This window comes from Nerophis lumbriciformis, linkage group LG18 (assembly GCF_033978685.3).
Source record: "Nerophis lumbriciformis linkage group LG18, RoL_Nlum_v2.1, whole genome shotgun sequence".
NCBI lineage: Eukaryota > Metazoa > Chordata > Actinopteri > Syngnathiformes > Syngnathidae > Nerophis > Nerophis lumbriciformis.
In genome coordinates this window covers 34,915,001-34,930,000 of record NC_084565.2, presented here as the reverse complement: position 1 = coordinate 34,930,000, position 15,000 = coordinate 34,915,001, and the positions used below count along the sequence as shown (strand labels likewise).

General features: G+C 36.9%; 1 protein-coding gene across 7 annotated transcripts in view; it reads left to right on the top strand.

The window, feature by feature from the left end:
- dab1a (DAB adaptor protein 1a) overlaps positions 1-15,000 on the top strand; it is a 291,492-nt gene that overhangs the window by 274,426 nt on the left and 2,066 nt on the right. For 6 of the 7 annotated variants that reach the window (XM_061978209.2, XM_061978206.2, XM_061978208.2 and 3 more), the window contains one exon: positions 4,322-4,418. The exons of the other annotated variant lie outside the window; for it this stretch is intronic. In XM_061978209.2, the coding sequence (XP_061834193.2) occupies positions 4,322-4,402 (81 nt within the window). In that variant the 3' untranslated portion in view covers positions 4,403-4,418. The remainder of the gene's footprint in view (positions 1-4,321; positions 4,419-15,000) is intronic. 7 annotated transcript variants of the gene reach the window in all.

Here is a 15,000-nt window from a genome sequence, read left to right as displayed (position 1 = left end):
GTCTTCGGCCATGGCGGCAAGATGCACTACTTGGTTAGCCACCAGCAGAGGGTGCTGCTAATTCAGTGGTGTCAAAGTCAAGGCCCACGAATGAATAATCTATGGCCCCCGGGATGATATTTGATTAGTATTAGAACTGGCCCGCACGCACCAATACTCCATCATTGTTGGCGCTAGGAATTTTCAAAATGGGGCCCCAGGGACCCCATCAAGTCATAAAAATGAGGTCCCACAGTACATTTTAGGGGTCCCACTTTTTTATAACTATTTTGAAAACAAATTATGAATGTTATCCTGTTATATCTCACATTCTATATTGTGTTTTGGAAAAAGGTTGTCATAAACGTTACTTAAATCATTAAAAAAAATTATACAAAAGAAAACACATTTTTATGTAAATGTATTCAGTTATAAACATTCATTAACTTTCTTCTTTCCTTCACGGATCTAAACTTTACCGCTGCCGGTATTTCTTTATATATTTTTGTTGTAATATTTTCGGAATGTGTTTGTTTTATTTTTGGCCAAAGTAAGACAAAGAAAACAATCTGAAGTTGTCTCTATTTTTTAGTTTTAATGCCATGATTTTAATAGTCCGGCCCGCGTCTGCACAGATTTTCCTCCATGCGCCCTCTGAGCTAAAATTACTTTTACACCCCTGTGCTAATTCGTCTCATCTCGAATATAATAAAATATAACATAATAAATTACAACAAAGCCTGTTGCAGCCTTCCATACAAGTTATTTAAGCACTACTCAACGAGGACATTAATACACTAAATTGTGTCAAATTTATGTAGAATATTACATACAGTTTATTATTTTATACTATTATTATTATTACATTAAATTGCATCAAATTTCTGTAATAAATTACATATTATTTACTAATTTATATTATGTTATTATTATTACATTCAATTGTATCAAATGTATGCAAAATATTACATACAATTTACTATTTTTAATCAATCAATCAATGTTTATTTATATAGCCCTAAATCACAAGTGTCTCAAAGGGCTGCACAAGCCACAACGACATCCTCGGTACAAAGCCCACATAAGGGCAAGGAAAAACTCACCCCAGTGGGACGTTGATATATCATTATATCATTATTTGTATGATTATTAATAATATTCATTATTAATAAAAAATAAGAAAACATTTTTATATAATTATTATTATGATACTATTATTATTGTGTTATTTGATACAAAAACATAATTTTGAGAGTTTTTTTTCCCTTTAAAAGTAATTTTAAAAATGTCAATGAAAGCAAAACACTAGCAAAATTTGGGCATAAATTATTTGCAATGGATGGCAATAGTATTTTGTTTTAAATAATACATCTATTTTATTTTATTACAAGAGGTTAGTCAATTAACGACAAAGAATTTTAGCTGCGATTGATGAAGGAAATGTTTAAATTTTCATAAATGTTTTTCCTATTATGCGCCAAAATGGACAATCTGGTGTTATTTTATACAAAAACATAATTTTGAGAGTTGTTCTCCTTTAAAATTAATTTTAAAAATGTCTATTGTTTTGTCATCGAAAACAAAACACTAGCAACATTTAGGTATCAATGCGATGGACGGCAATAGTGTATTGTATTGCAAAATACATCTATTATTTTATTACAAGAGGTTAGTCAATTAACAACAAATTATTTTAGCTGCGATTAATAAAGAAAATGTTTATTTTTTAATAAAAAAAATTCCCATTATGCGCCAAAATTGACAATCTGGTAAATGTGTCCAGCTCGAATTAATGTGTGTGTATATATATATATATATATATATATATATATATATATATATATATATATATATATATATATATATATATGTATATATGTATATATGTATATTAATAAACAAAAAATGTAAAAAACAAATTAAAATTCATATTTATTTTCCAAAGCAGTGTAAAATTACTGACCTTCTATGGCTTTTTCTAGCACCTTCCTGGCTCTCCCACCCTCCGCCACTCTCCAGGGCGTGAAACATTCTCTTCTTTTATTTTTTAGGCCATTTTGAGGAGAAAATAAAAGGTGAGGGGGAGACTTTTACAGGGCTGCAAATGTCACCTTTACACAACTACACAGAAAGTGTACAGCAGCGGTGCGATGAAAAGGTCGCAAAAGAAAGACAAGTGATGATGGAGAGAAGGCCGAGAGGGTGGGGGGGGGGGAAATAACAGCTTCTACTTTTTGAGGCGTAAAAAGCAACCGGTTGATGGAGGAAAGTCGTGCGTGTGACGCTTGGTAACTTCCTTTTCACAGAGTTCAAGGATTTTCCAATTAGATGTTGATGATGTCACAAAAACAAATCTGACAAACAAAATTTCACATTTAACTTGTAACATTACTGCAAAAATTATAAACAACCACAAAAAATTGGCATACAAAATGTTTAGTTCTATTTTTTTATTGTATAGATTTAAAATTCATAATTCTAACTGTATCCATCCATCCATCCATTTTCTACCGCTTATTCCCTTTGGGGTCGCGGGGGGCGCTGGAGCCTATCTCAGCTTCTTTCTAACTGTATATATAATATAAATATACTTATACAGCAATACTTCCTTTTGTTATATGTAATTAAAATATTACTATTATTTTTGTCACATTTCTTCATTGATTGGCTGGTTGAAATCACTTGTTGGCGTTTGCACTTACCAAATATGGTTCCTTGCCCAGTAAGGGTTGTTTGTACGCTAATTTCACCATCATTTCTCAACAAATTATTTCGCAATATTTTTATTTTCCAATTGGGGTGTCCCGATACAACTTTTTCACAATACTGATATACTACACTATACTTTACTACAGACCGATTCGATACCAGCACAAATCATACTTACTTTTATTACTTTGTTGGTTGAATTTGACAAAACTCTTGATCAGGTAAAATGACTAAGACAGAAAACCATGACAATCACTAATCTATGTATTATTTATTATTAACAATCTGGCATGGACTTCAATCAATCATCAATCAAAGTTTACTTATATATCCCTTAATCATCAGTGTCTCAAAGGGCTGCGCAAGCCACAACGACATCCTCGGCTTCTCCTGTCTTTAAGTTGAAGTGGAGTGGTAATTAGTTTTTGGGTACACTTAATGGTCACAATAATTCATAAAGTCAGCTCATGAGTTAAACGATACGGACATGTTTGTTACTGGATACTTTCTAATACATATACTTCTTGGAGACTTTGTACATATAAGTAATATGCAACTATAATTATTTAATACGTGTTTATATATATATGTATATATATATATATATATGTGTGTGTGTGTATGTATTTATATATGTATAAAAGGTGGGGAACCATTCAGTTTCATTTTCCTGTAATAGATAGACAAATGTGATGCACCATTTAACCCTTGAGGAGACCTGGGACCTTTGTGGGACTTTTTATGTTTATCTTAAATGTTAGCGGAGTTGTAAAGGAATTGATTTTTTCCCTTCTTTGCTAAGTTAATTTTTAGCACAAGCTATTGCGTGAGGGGCCCTTTTGTCCTCCATTGACTCCCTTTTATAATGGCCGTTTTCAATATACTGTAAACCTGCTATTTTATATAACGTGGTTTCCAAGAAAACTAATTGAATCAAAGCATTTCACCATTGAAATACATGCAGATCTTATTAGAGGTGTAATTTAGTACCATATGTTCATATTAGATGCATACTTGCTTTGAATCTGCCAACAACGTCTGTGTAATAAAAACGATGTTGGTGAGTTGGAAGCGACGTAAGAGTTGTGTGGATTAGGTTACAAATATTTTGTGCACGTGTGCACGAATATTGCATAGTTTGTGTTTTAGATAAACGGGGTACAGAAAGGGTTATTTAGTTTTTTTAAAAACAAAAAAAACTTTATATGGACTGATAGATCTGAAGTTGATCTGGTGATTCAAGCGTTACATTACAATTTTTTATATGACTTACTTTTAAGACTTTTATGCCTGAAACCCTTTCGGGTCTCCAGGACCTATAACATTCACCATATTTGGTTGATCCCCAAGGGTTAAAGAAATTATATATTGTGAGAATTCCTTTTTAAGATTGTATTTCTTTTTGAAACCGCATAGTGGCAAAGACCAAGTGATATCATGGGTCATTTATCATAAGTTTTCCACCCCTCTCCTTCGACTATTACCTTTAACAACTGATTTCCTCTTGACTTCCTTGTCACACGTCTTCTTGTTAACAACCTGCAGTCTGACTTGTAGATGTTTTCTCTTTCACTTCTTAATCCTTCACAATCTTCTTCTTCCTCCTCTTCCATGGCCTCGCTCGTGCTTTTAGGTTTGTGGTTCTGGGTCGCCCTGCCCCAGTGAGCCTACAGGGCCCGGCCCAGAACAGGCCAGTCCGGAGGCTGGGAGCTAGATAGCAGCAGGGCAGGGTAGGTATAACCCCGCCCTCTCCTCCTCGTCACCTGATATCATCCATCTCCGTCTTATTTTTGCTCCAATGGTGACATTTGTGCTTGTGAGGCATGTGTTATGCTTTATTTTTGCCGTGTACCATGATCTCGCTTGTGAGTTTCAGCGCAAATCCATAACGCATGATCATGTAACCATAGTGCACTGTATTTATACGTTGTGTAAACCTAATTTTCCGACACCTTGAACGTTGTGCTGGACAATAGACTCTAACTGCACAACCTAAGGATTCACAGAACTTTGTTGTCATAGCAGCACACATGAGATTGCACAACACTTAGTACTGAGGTCCCAGTTTTAGCCCAATGAGTACCACACAAACAGTAAGGTCATGGTTGGTGGAGATCTGTATCTATTGCTGCAGAGCTCCATCAAAGTTTAGCAATCTAACAGATTCCGGAAAGAGTCTGTTCCTCAGTCTGGTGGTCCTACTACAGATGCGCCGCAGCCTACTGCCTGATAAGAGGGGGCCAAAGAGAGGGTGTGCAGGGTGGGTTGGATACTTGGTGGTGTCTCTCTGCATCTGCTGATGAAGATGCCACACAGAGTGCTGTCTGCCACACAGAGTGCTGTCTACCACACATCTGTAGAAGCTCCTAAGGATGGCGCTTGCGAATCTAGCTTTCTTGAGGAAGTAGGGGCACTGGTGTGCATTCTTGAGTAAACAAAGTGGTGTGGCTCCAGGTGAGGTCCCTGGACAGTTGAACCCCAAGATACCTGATGATTGGGTTTGTAGTCACTGGTTCAATCTCAGAGGTAGACTGCCCTTATTGTATCAGCCTTTTGGTGACAAAGGCAAGGAAAATTCCATTCGAAGGAAAACGTTTTAAAACTAAGACTGTGACTTTGTGTCCCAGTTCCAAGTCGGTGCGACGGTTTGAAAGCCAGCTTTTACCAACTGAACCCCTCACGAGAAATGTATTGAACAAACCTCAAATAGAACCATAACTTCACACTCCCGTCCCAAGTCCTCGGCAGTCCCTCAGAGAAAAATGCTAAGTTGACTTTAACCCCCCTAATTACTTGTTGGCGCCCTTGATACAGAACAGTGACTAATTCCACCTAACCAAACAATAAACCTAAAACAAAACCAAGACTTCACACTCCCGTACCAAGTCTTTGGCAGTCCAAATGAACCCCACACGAGCAAGGCATTGAACAAACCTCAAACAGAACCAAGACTTCATACTCCCGTCCCAAGTCCTCGGCAGTCCCTCAGGGGAAAATGCTGAGTTGACTTTAACCCCCAATTCCTTGCTGGTGCCCTTAATACAGAACGGTGACTGATTCCACCTAAGCAAGCAATAAACCTTAAACAGAACCAATACTTTAAACTCCCGAATCAAGTCCTCGACAGTCCACACAAACCCCACACGAGCAAGGTATTGAACAAACCTCAAACAGAACTAAGACTTCACACTCTCGCCCCAAGTCCTCGGCAGTCCCTCAGAGAAAAATGCTGAGTTGACTTTAACCCCCCTAATTACTTGTTGGCGCCCTTGATACAGAACAGTGACTAATTCCACCTAACCAAACAATAAACCTAAAACAAAACCAAGACTTCACACTCCCGTACCAAGTCTTTGGCGGTCCAACTGAACCCCACACGAGCAAGGCATTGAACAAACCTCAAACAGAACCAAGACTTCTTACTCCCGTCCCAAGTCCTCGGCAGTCCCTCAGAGAAAAATGCTGAGTTGACTTTAACGCCCCTAATTACTTGTTGGCGCCCTTGATACAGAACAGTGACTAATTCCACCTAACCAAACAATAAACCTGAAACAAAACCAAGACTTCACACTCCCGTACCAAGTCTTCGGCAGTCCAACTGAACCCCACACGAGCAAGGCATTGAACAAACCTCAAACAGAACCGAGACTTCATACTCAAGTCCCAAGTCCTCGGCAGTCCCTCAGGGGAAAATGCTGAGTTGACTTTAACCCCCAATTCCTTGCTGGTGCCCTTAATACAGAACGGTGACTGATTCCACCTAAGCAAGCAATAAACCTTAAACAGAACCAATACTTTAAACTCCCGAACCAAGTCCTCGACAGTCCACACAAACCCCACACGAGCAAGGTATTGAACAAACCTCAAACAGAACCAAGACTTCACACTCCCGTCCCAAGTCCTCGGTAGTCCCTCAGGGGAAAATGCTGAGTTGACTTTAACCCCCAATTCCTTGCTGGTGCCCTTAATACAGAACGGTGACTAATTCCACCTAAGTAACAACGGAAGCAAGGAATAAACCGTCAACCGAACTAAGACTTCACATTCCCGGACCAAGCCCTCTGCAGTCCCTTAGGGGAAAAGGCTGAGTTGACTTAAACCTCCAATCCTTTGCCCTTTTATACTGTACAGTGACTGCCACGCATGGATTGAGGCAAGGAAATAACTGTCTTTGGAAAAATATCCACCCTTCTGTCAAACTTCTCTGGCATGCTCCATTTAAAAACCAACTGAGGTAACACTTTTGTCAACAGAGACAAAGAAATAACCAGTCAGCTTTTGCAGGTACCATAAACGGTAGCTTTTGCATTGTTCTTTAGGCGCCGCCACAACCACATAAAGTTGACAAACTCCCCCTAAAGAGAACCATGCCCTCATCCGGTGTCCTCACCCGCATGCTGCCAGACGGTGGCTTCTTAATGACAGCTGCTGGCACTCACTCGGTAGGAAAAGGTGGCAAAGGTTTTGTTTTCATCGGCTAATTCCAGGCTGCTAAGAATAATGACCACCCCTGCCTAATTGGCATTAATTAAAAACCCAAGAAGCCTCCTACCTAGCGACCTACTCCCCCGACTCCAGAGGAGGGGATGGCGACTCGTCCTCTTGTCTTCAGAGTCTGGAAGCTGAAGGGCAGCAGGTGGAGTTTGGAAGGGGGGGAGAGACTAAGTGGAGAATCTGGCGGGCAAGATGGAGTGTTTTGGCCAGAGGCTGTAAGTTGTTCCTCTGTTGGAGGCGGGCAGCTTTGGTAGCGCTCCAATGATGTTCCTCCCATATGGTGTTTACTTGCTCCATCACGTCGACGTTAGACGCCTACACACACACACACACCTGCTTATTATGCCCATTTATCCCTACGACAAGCACACCTCTGATTGATACTGCGACCAACTGTGCTCGTATCACAGCCAAAATGCGTGTGTGTGTGTGTGTGTGTCTCTCACTGCAGCCATGAGAGAGGGGGTTATTTCAAGGGGGTCTTCCAGAGTGAGAGTCTCTCGAGCCTCGCCAGTGAAAAGACCTGACACCGCGATGGTTCACTGAACAATCTCATTTCGCTGCTCTTGTCCAGGCAATGGTGCCAATGACTCCCACCAACTAAACCCCTCCCCTACCACACACACACACACACACACACACACACACTGATTATTTATTAGAAACACTGTTTTAATAACTGAGTAAGATCGCTCTTTGTCCTTCTAGATTTGCAGCATGGACTTCAGTGGAAACACATGACACGACTGCTCTGCATAAGACATATATATATATATATATATATATATATATATATATATATATATATATATATATATATATATATATATATATATATATATATATATATATATATATATAATACAGTGGACTACAGTACTTGCAAATGAGACTGACAAGAAAACAAGATAACTGAACAGCACACTCAGTTTTAGATGTTGAAACGTTTCAATCTATTAACACGTTTTAACACACAAAAGTACCAAAAATTGGTAACGTTGAGTGCCGGGATCGATTTTCAGGGACCAAAAATTGGTACTGTATGGATTCAAATGTGAAATGTACCCAGCTCCAAGCATGAGAAATTTCCCAAGTTCCAGGACTCGGATTCATTGACCTGGTACGGGCCAAAGTTCGGACCCTTCCATCAGCTCATAAAACTGTGTTGCACTTTTAGCAAACACATTTCTCAAACCTAGTCGCAGCCCGACGTCTTCAAAAATCAAATCAGTGCTAGTATCGGTTCTATCGGGTCATATCGCAGCTGTGGGTCGTTATGCTTCACTCCCTGTTGTGGAAACTGTCCAACAAATAATGCCATGAAACTAAAATAAGACTGTGGTCCAGTGGTTAGTGTTGCGTCCTTGCATTTGATTGGTTGATTGAAACTTGTATTAGTAGATAGTACATATTCCGTACAATTGACCACTAAATGGTAACACCCCAATAAGTTTTTCAACTTGTTTAAGTCGGGGTCCACGTTAATCAATTCATGGTAGGCTTTTGCAGGGTTCTGGGTTTGCATGTACGGTCCGTAGAAACCTCTCAAGAGTCTTTGATATTTACAAAAATGGTGTTTATAGTTTCTGAATTGTTGGTCTTCCGTCCAACTGTGGGAGAGGCTCCAGAACAGGATGAATAAGTAGCTACTGGTGAAGTGCTTAGAAAGAAAATCAAACGAGCGTAATTGTCGGTCTTGAGGCGGAGCTGAAGTAGCCCCAGTTGGCTGCCGAGATGATGCAGAGTGACACAGCGGGGTGACTCTGCAGGCCGCAATGTCCGCTAGCTGTCACGTCTCTCCCAGCGCCTGGCTGGGCGGCTGGCAGCGGCGTTCTGCTGACTGTCACAGTCGCCAGGGCCTCTGCCCCGCCGGCGTTCCTTCGTCCCGGACGGAACCGAGCGGAGGAAACCGAGCAGCGCGTTTTGAAGCGGTCCTGTTTCGACCTTGTTTTTCTACGGACGATCGTTTTTCTCTGCTGTTTAGTGAAGGTGACGCAGTGTCATGGCAGTCATTGCCACTTTAGAGAGAGCATTTAACTGCAGAATGGAACCTCGTTTCTATTGTCAGAAGTTGTGCAAACTACTAATAACGTAACTTTGGAGGTCTAACTAAGTTGGTATAGCAGTTGGTTGGTCAGTCCTTAGGTTGGGTAAGCTTTGATTGGTCTCTGTTTGGTTTGTTTCTTCTGAAACCAGATGACAAAAATACAGAAACATTCAGAGGAAGACAAACTTCGAAAGACGTTTGTCAACAAGTCGGGTTAAAATTTACAATGGTGCTTTTCAGTCCCTAAAATGTGTCAAATTGTGTGGCGATACGGCTAAACACCCTAAAGTTACAGTCAAGGGTTTGTAGCGCACTTTGAGCGGTTAGTCCAACTTAAGGGGGTTGATCCACGAGTAGAAGAGATCCTCATTTTTGCAATTCCAATTTGAATTGAAGGAAATAGAATTGAAATTCCAAATAAAAAATGTTGGTGGACTACAGAATGAACTGCTCCAAACACTTCTCAAACTGTTCTAAAAGTCTCTCTCTGTGTCATGTTGGAATGCTAACTGTTAACATGATGGCGTGTTATCCAATTTTTTAGGTAGAAAACTGAAAGTCAAGGATAATATAATACTTAGTGTTATCTTGCTAGCATGCTAACTGTTCAGTGTTAGCGATTTAGCCATTTGTTTAGGTCTAAAACTAAAAGTCATGGATAATTGTTACTTGGTACTGTCTTTTTAGCATGCTAAATGTTAAGTATTAGCATTTCAGTCAAATTTGTAGGTGAAAAACTAAAATTCATGGATATTATTATTTGGCACTATCTTGCTAGCATGCTAACTGTTAAGTGTTAGCATTTTAGCCAATTTTGTGTGGTTAAAACTAAAAGTCATTTATATCATTACTTGCCGCTACCATGCAGCCATGTAAGCATTTTAGCCAATTTTAGAGGTGTAAAACTTAAAAGTTATATTGTTATCTTTGTAGCATGCTAATTGTTAAATGTTAGCCTTTTAGCCATTTTTTTTAGGTCTAAAACTAAAAGTCATGGGTATTGTTAACTGGCACTGTCTTTCAAGCATATTAAGCCTATTTTGAAGGTATAAAACAAAGTCATGGATATTGCTACTTGGCACAATATTTCTAGCATACTAAATGTTAAGTGTTAGCATTTCAGCCATATTTGTTTAAGTATAAAACTTAAAGTCATTGATATTGTTACTTGGCACCACGTCTTGATAGCACGCTGACTCTTAGGGTGTTAGCATTTGGCGCTAACTTGTCAGCATACTACCGTTTAGTGTTAGCATGTTAGCCTATTTTGCAGGTATAAAACGAAAAGTCATAGATATTGTTACCTGGTGCTATCAAGTTGGCATGCTAACTATTAACATTATAGCAATTTAGCCAATTTTTTAAAAGCAAAAACCTAAATTATAGGGTAGATTATAGCATAGTTGCTTATATCTTGATAACATGCTGCCTGATACGTTTAACCATTTTAGCCAATGTTATGTGGTTAAAACTAAAAATCTTGTATATCATTACTTGGCGCTATCATGCAGGCATGTTAGCATTTTAGCCAATTTCGGAGGTGTTGAACTAAAAGTCATGGATATTGTTACTTGGCTCTATATTTCTAGCATGTTAAATGTTAATTGTTAGCATTTCAGCCAAATGTGTAGGTATAAAACTACAAGTTATAGATATTGTTACTTGAGCATGCTAACTGTTAGCCTAATAGCATTTTAGCCATTTTGTTTAAGTATAAAACTTAAAGTAATTGATATTGTTATTTAGTCAATGTTGTTTGGTTAAAACTAAACGTCAGGTGTACTATTATTTGGTGCTATCTTGCTGGTATACTAATTGTTTAGTGTTAGCATTTTTAGCCTATTTTTTAGGTGTAAAATGAAAAGTCATAGATATTGTTACTTGATGTTGGCATGCTAACTATTAACATAAAAACATTTTTGCCAATGTTTTAAAAGTATAAAACTTAAAAGTCACGGATATTGTTACTTGGTAACATGCTGCCTGTTATGTTTTAGCATTTTAGCCAATTTTGTGTGGTTGGAACCAAAAGTCATGTATATCATTACTTGGCAGTATCATGCAGGCATGTTAGCATTTTAGCCAATGTCGGAGGTGTTAAACTAAAACTCATGGATATTGTTACTTGGCTCTATATTTCTAGCATGCTAATAAATGTTAGCATTTCAGCCACATTTGTAGGTGTAAAACTGCAAGTTATGGATATTGTTACTTGAGCATGGTAAGTGTTTTAATAGCCAATTTGTTAAAACTTTAAGTTAGTTTATATTGTTACTTGGCACCAAGCCCAATCTTAGGTGTTAGCATTTCAGCCAATGTTGTTTGGTTAAAACTAAAAGCCAGGTAGACTATTATTTTGTGCTATCTTGCTAGCATACTAACTGTTTAGTCTTAGCATTTTAGCCTATTTTGTAGGTATAAAAGGAAAAGTCATAGATATTGTTACGTGATATCATGTTGGCATGCTAACTATTTACATAAAAACAATTTAGCCAATGTTTTAAAGTATAAAACTTAAAAGCCAATTTCTGTTAAACTAAAACTCATGGATATTGTTACTTGGCTCTATATTTCTAGCATGCTAAATGTTCAGCGTTAGCATTTCAGCCAAATTTGTAGGTATAAAACTACTCGTTATGGATATTGTTACTTGAGCATGCTAACTGTTACCATAATAGCATTTTAGCTCTATACTTGTAGCATGCTAAATGTTAACATTTCAGCAAAATTTGTAGGTGTAAAACTACAAGTTATGGATATTGTTCCATGAGCATGCTAATTGTTAGCATAATAGCATTTTAAGTATAAAACCTAAAGTAATGGATATTGTTATTTGGCACCACGTCTTGACAGCAAGCTGGCTCTTAGGTGTTAGCATTTTAGCCAATGTTTTTTGGTTAAAACTAAATGTAAGATGTACTATTATTTAGCGCAATCTTGCTAGCATACCAACAGTTTAGTGTCAGCATTTTAGCCTATTTCGTAGGTGTAAAACGAAAAGTCATATATATTGTTACTTGAGCATGCTAACTGTTAGCCTAATAGCATTTTAGCCAATTTGTTTAAGTATAAAACTTAAAGTAATTGATATTGTTACTTGGCACCACGTCTTGACAGCAAGCTGACCCTTAGGTGTTAGCATTTTAGCCAATGTTTTTTGCTTAAAACTAAACGTCAGGTGTACTATTATTTGGCGCTATCTTGCTCGCATACTAACTGTTTAGTGTTAGCATTTTAGCCTATTTTGTAGGTGTAAAACGAAAAGTCATAGACATTGTTACTTGATGCTATCATGTTGGCATGCTAACTATTAACATAATAGCGTTTTAGCCTAAAAGTCATGGATGCTGTTACTTGGCTCTATATTTCTAGCATGCTAAATGTTAACTGTTAGCATTTCAGCCATATTTGTAGGTATAAAACTACAAGTTATGGCTATTGTTACTTGGGCATGCTAACTGTTAGCCTAATAGCATTTTAGCCCATGTGTTTAAGTATAAAACTTCAAGCCCTTGATATTGTTACTTGGCACCACGTCTTGACAGCAAGACATGGTGCCAACGCTCTTAAGTGTTAGCGTTTTAGCACTTGGTGTTATCTTGTTAGCATGCTATTCGATGTTAGCAATTTCGTAGGCTTTTCCAGTGAGTCGTCACCGTTGACCCCTGGAAGGAGTATTCCGCTACGGTCAGACAAGAGAGCGATGTTTTAACGCCGGAGACTCGTTTCTTCCGGTGTTTTGTGGGAACGCCGACCGTTCCTAACGGCTCCTTTTTGAGCGGAGTCGTTGCGTTGCTAGATTGAAAGATGCTTTCAGCGAGCTCTGTCACATCCTCATAAATTCCCCGCCTCTGCATTCGTCTCACACTTCGCCATCCTTTCAGCGGCGTGTCGTGGCGAGTGTGTGGGAGCGTCCAAACTCACAATCACGCTGCTGAGTGAGAGCGGTCCTCCACGACATAATCATCCCGGCCCGCCATCAAGCTGTCGGCGCGGCGCGGGAGTGGGCGACTGTAATTATGTGCACTATAATAAGTGGCCCATTGTGAGGGACTGCAGCTGTGACGCGCCGTCATCCGCTCGTGGCCCGCGGCTCGCCCGCTGCGGGACGGACGGGATGAGTCACAAACCACCAGTTTTGTACCCCAGATTGTCCACGCTTTTGGAAGGGGGGGGGGGCCGCATGCGCACTATGACATGCCAGGAAACATTCATACACAAATGATCAAGTTAGTCTCCTAGAAGCTTGAGTGATGCTGCCACCTGGTGGTCACATTAGGAACATGCCAGACATTAAGTCTTTTTTTTTTTGTGCCCCTGCATGAGCATCCTTTCATGATACTCATATTCAAGTGTAACCATGACCCTCATTTTGTTTCATTTGTTTGTTATTGTCTTTTTTTAACACAATACTATACTCAGGTTTCTGATTGGCTACAAAGATATATTAATGATACATTAACTCTTTATTAAAATTCTTGTTTTAACATTTATGTCAAGTAATTGACCCCATACATATACATATATATATATATATATATATATATATATATATATATATATATATATATATATGTATATGTATGTATGTATATGTATGTATGTATATATATATGTATGTGTATATATATGTATGTATATATATATATATATATATGTATGTGTATATATATGTATGTGTATATATATGTATGTATATATATATATATATATATATATATATGTATGTATATATATATATGTATGTATGTATATATATGTATGTATATATATGTGTATGTATATATATATATATATATATATATATATATATGTATGTATATATGTGTGTGTGTATGTATGTATATATATGTATGTATATATATATATATGTATGTATATATGTGTATGTATATATATATGTATATGTATGTATATATATATATATGTGTGTATGTATGTATGTATGTATATATATATATATGTGTATATATATACATGCTATATTATTATGTACATTTTTAATGATTTAAAAATACAAAATTGAAATTTCCCAGTTATGTAAATCGTTTTTTTTATATGTAAATTGAATTTCCTCACTTAGAAAGATTGTATTTAATTACTATTATTTGAATTATTAGTATTATTATTATATTACACTCATAATATGCTATAAAAAAGTATTATATTATTTATTTTTAAAATAGTATTACTAATAATAAAATATATCATTGTAATTGACTAATGATTTTTATCATAGGAAAAGTAAACAATTGACACTTTAGATATTACAATTAAAAAAAACATAATTGCTTTGTCAAATTTAAATCATAATTAAAAAAAAGTAATTTAAATAAATGATTAAATAAAAAATGATCCCATTAAAGTTTTTCTTATTGGAAAATAATTGGAATTGACCCCCATATATATATTTTTTTATCATACGTAAATATTTAATTAGCATTGCCTCATTTAGATATATTGTATTTAATTATTATTATTATATTATTAGTGTGATTATTACATCACACTAATTATGTTATAAAAATATATATTTATTTTTAATATTAGGACTACTAATAATAAAACATTGTAATATACTCAAATGTATTTTATTACGAAAAGTAAACATTGATACTTATATAGCTATTTAAAAAACAAAAAAACATTATTGCATTGTCAATTTTAAATCTTAATTAAAAAAAAACTCAAATCAAATAAATTATTAAATAAAAAATGATCCCATGAATTTTTTTCTTATTGGAAAATAATTGGAATTGACCCCTATATAT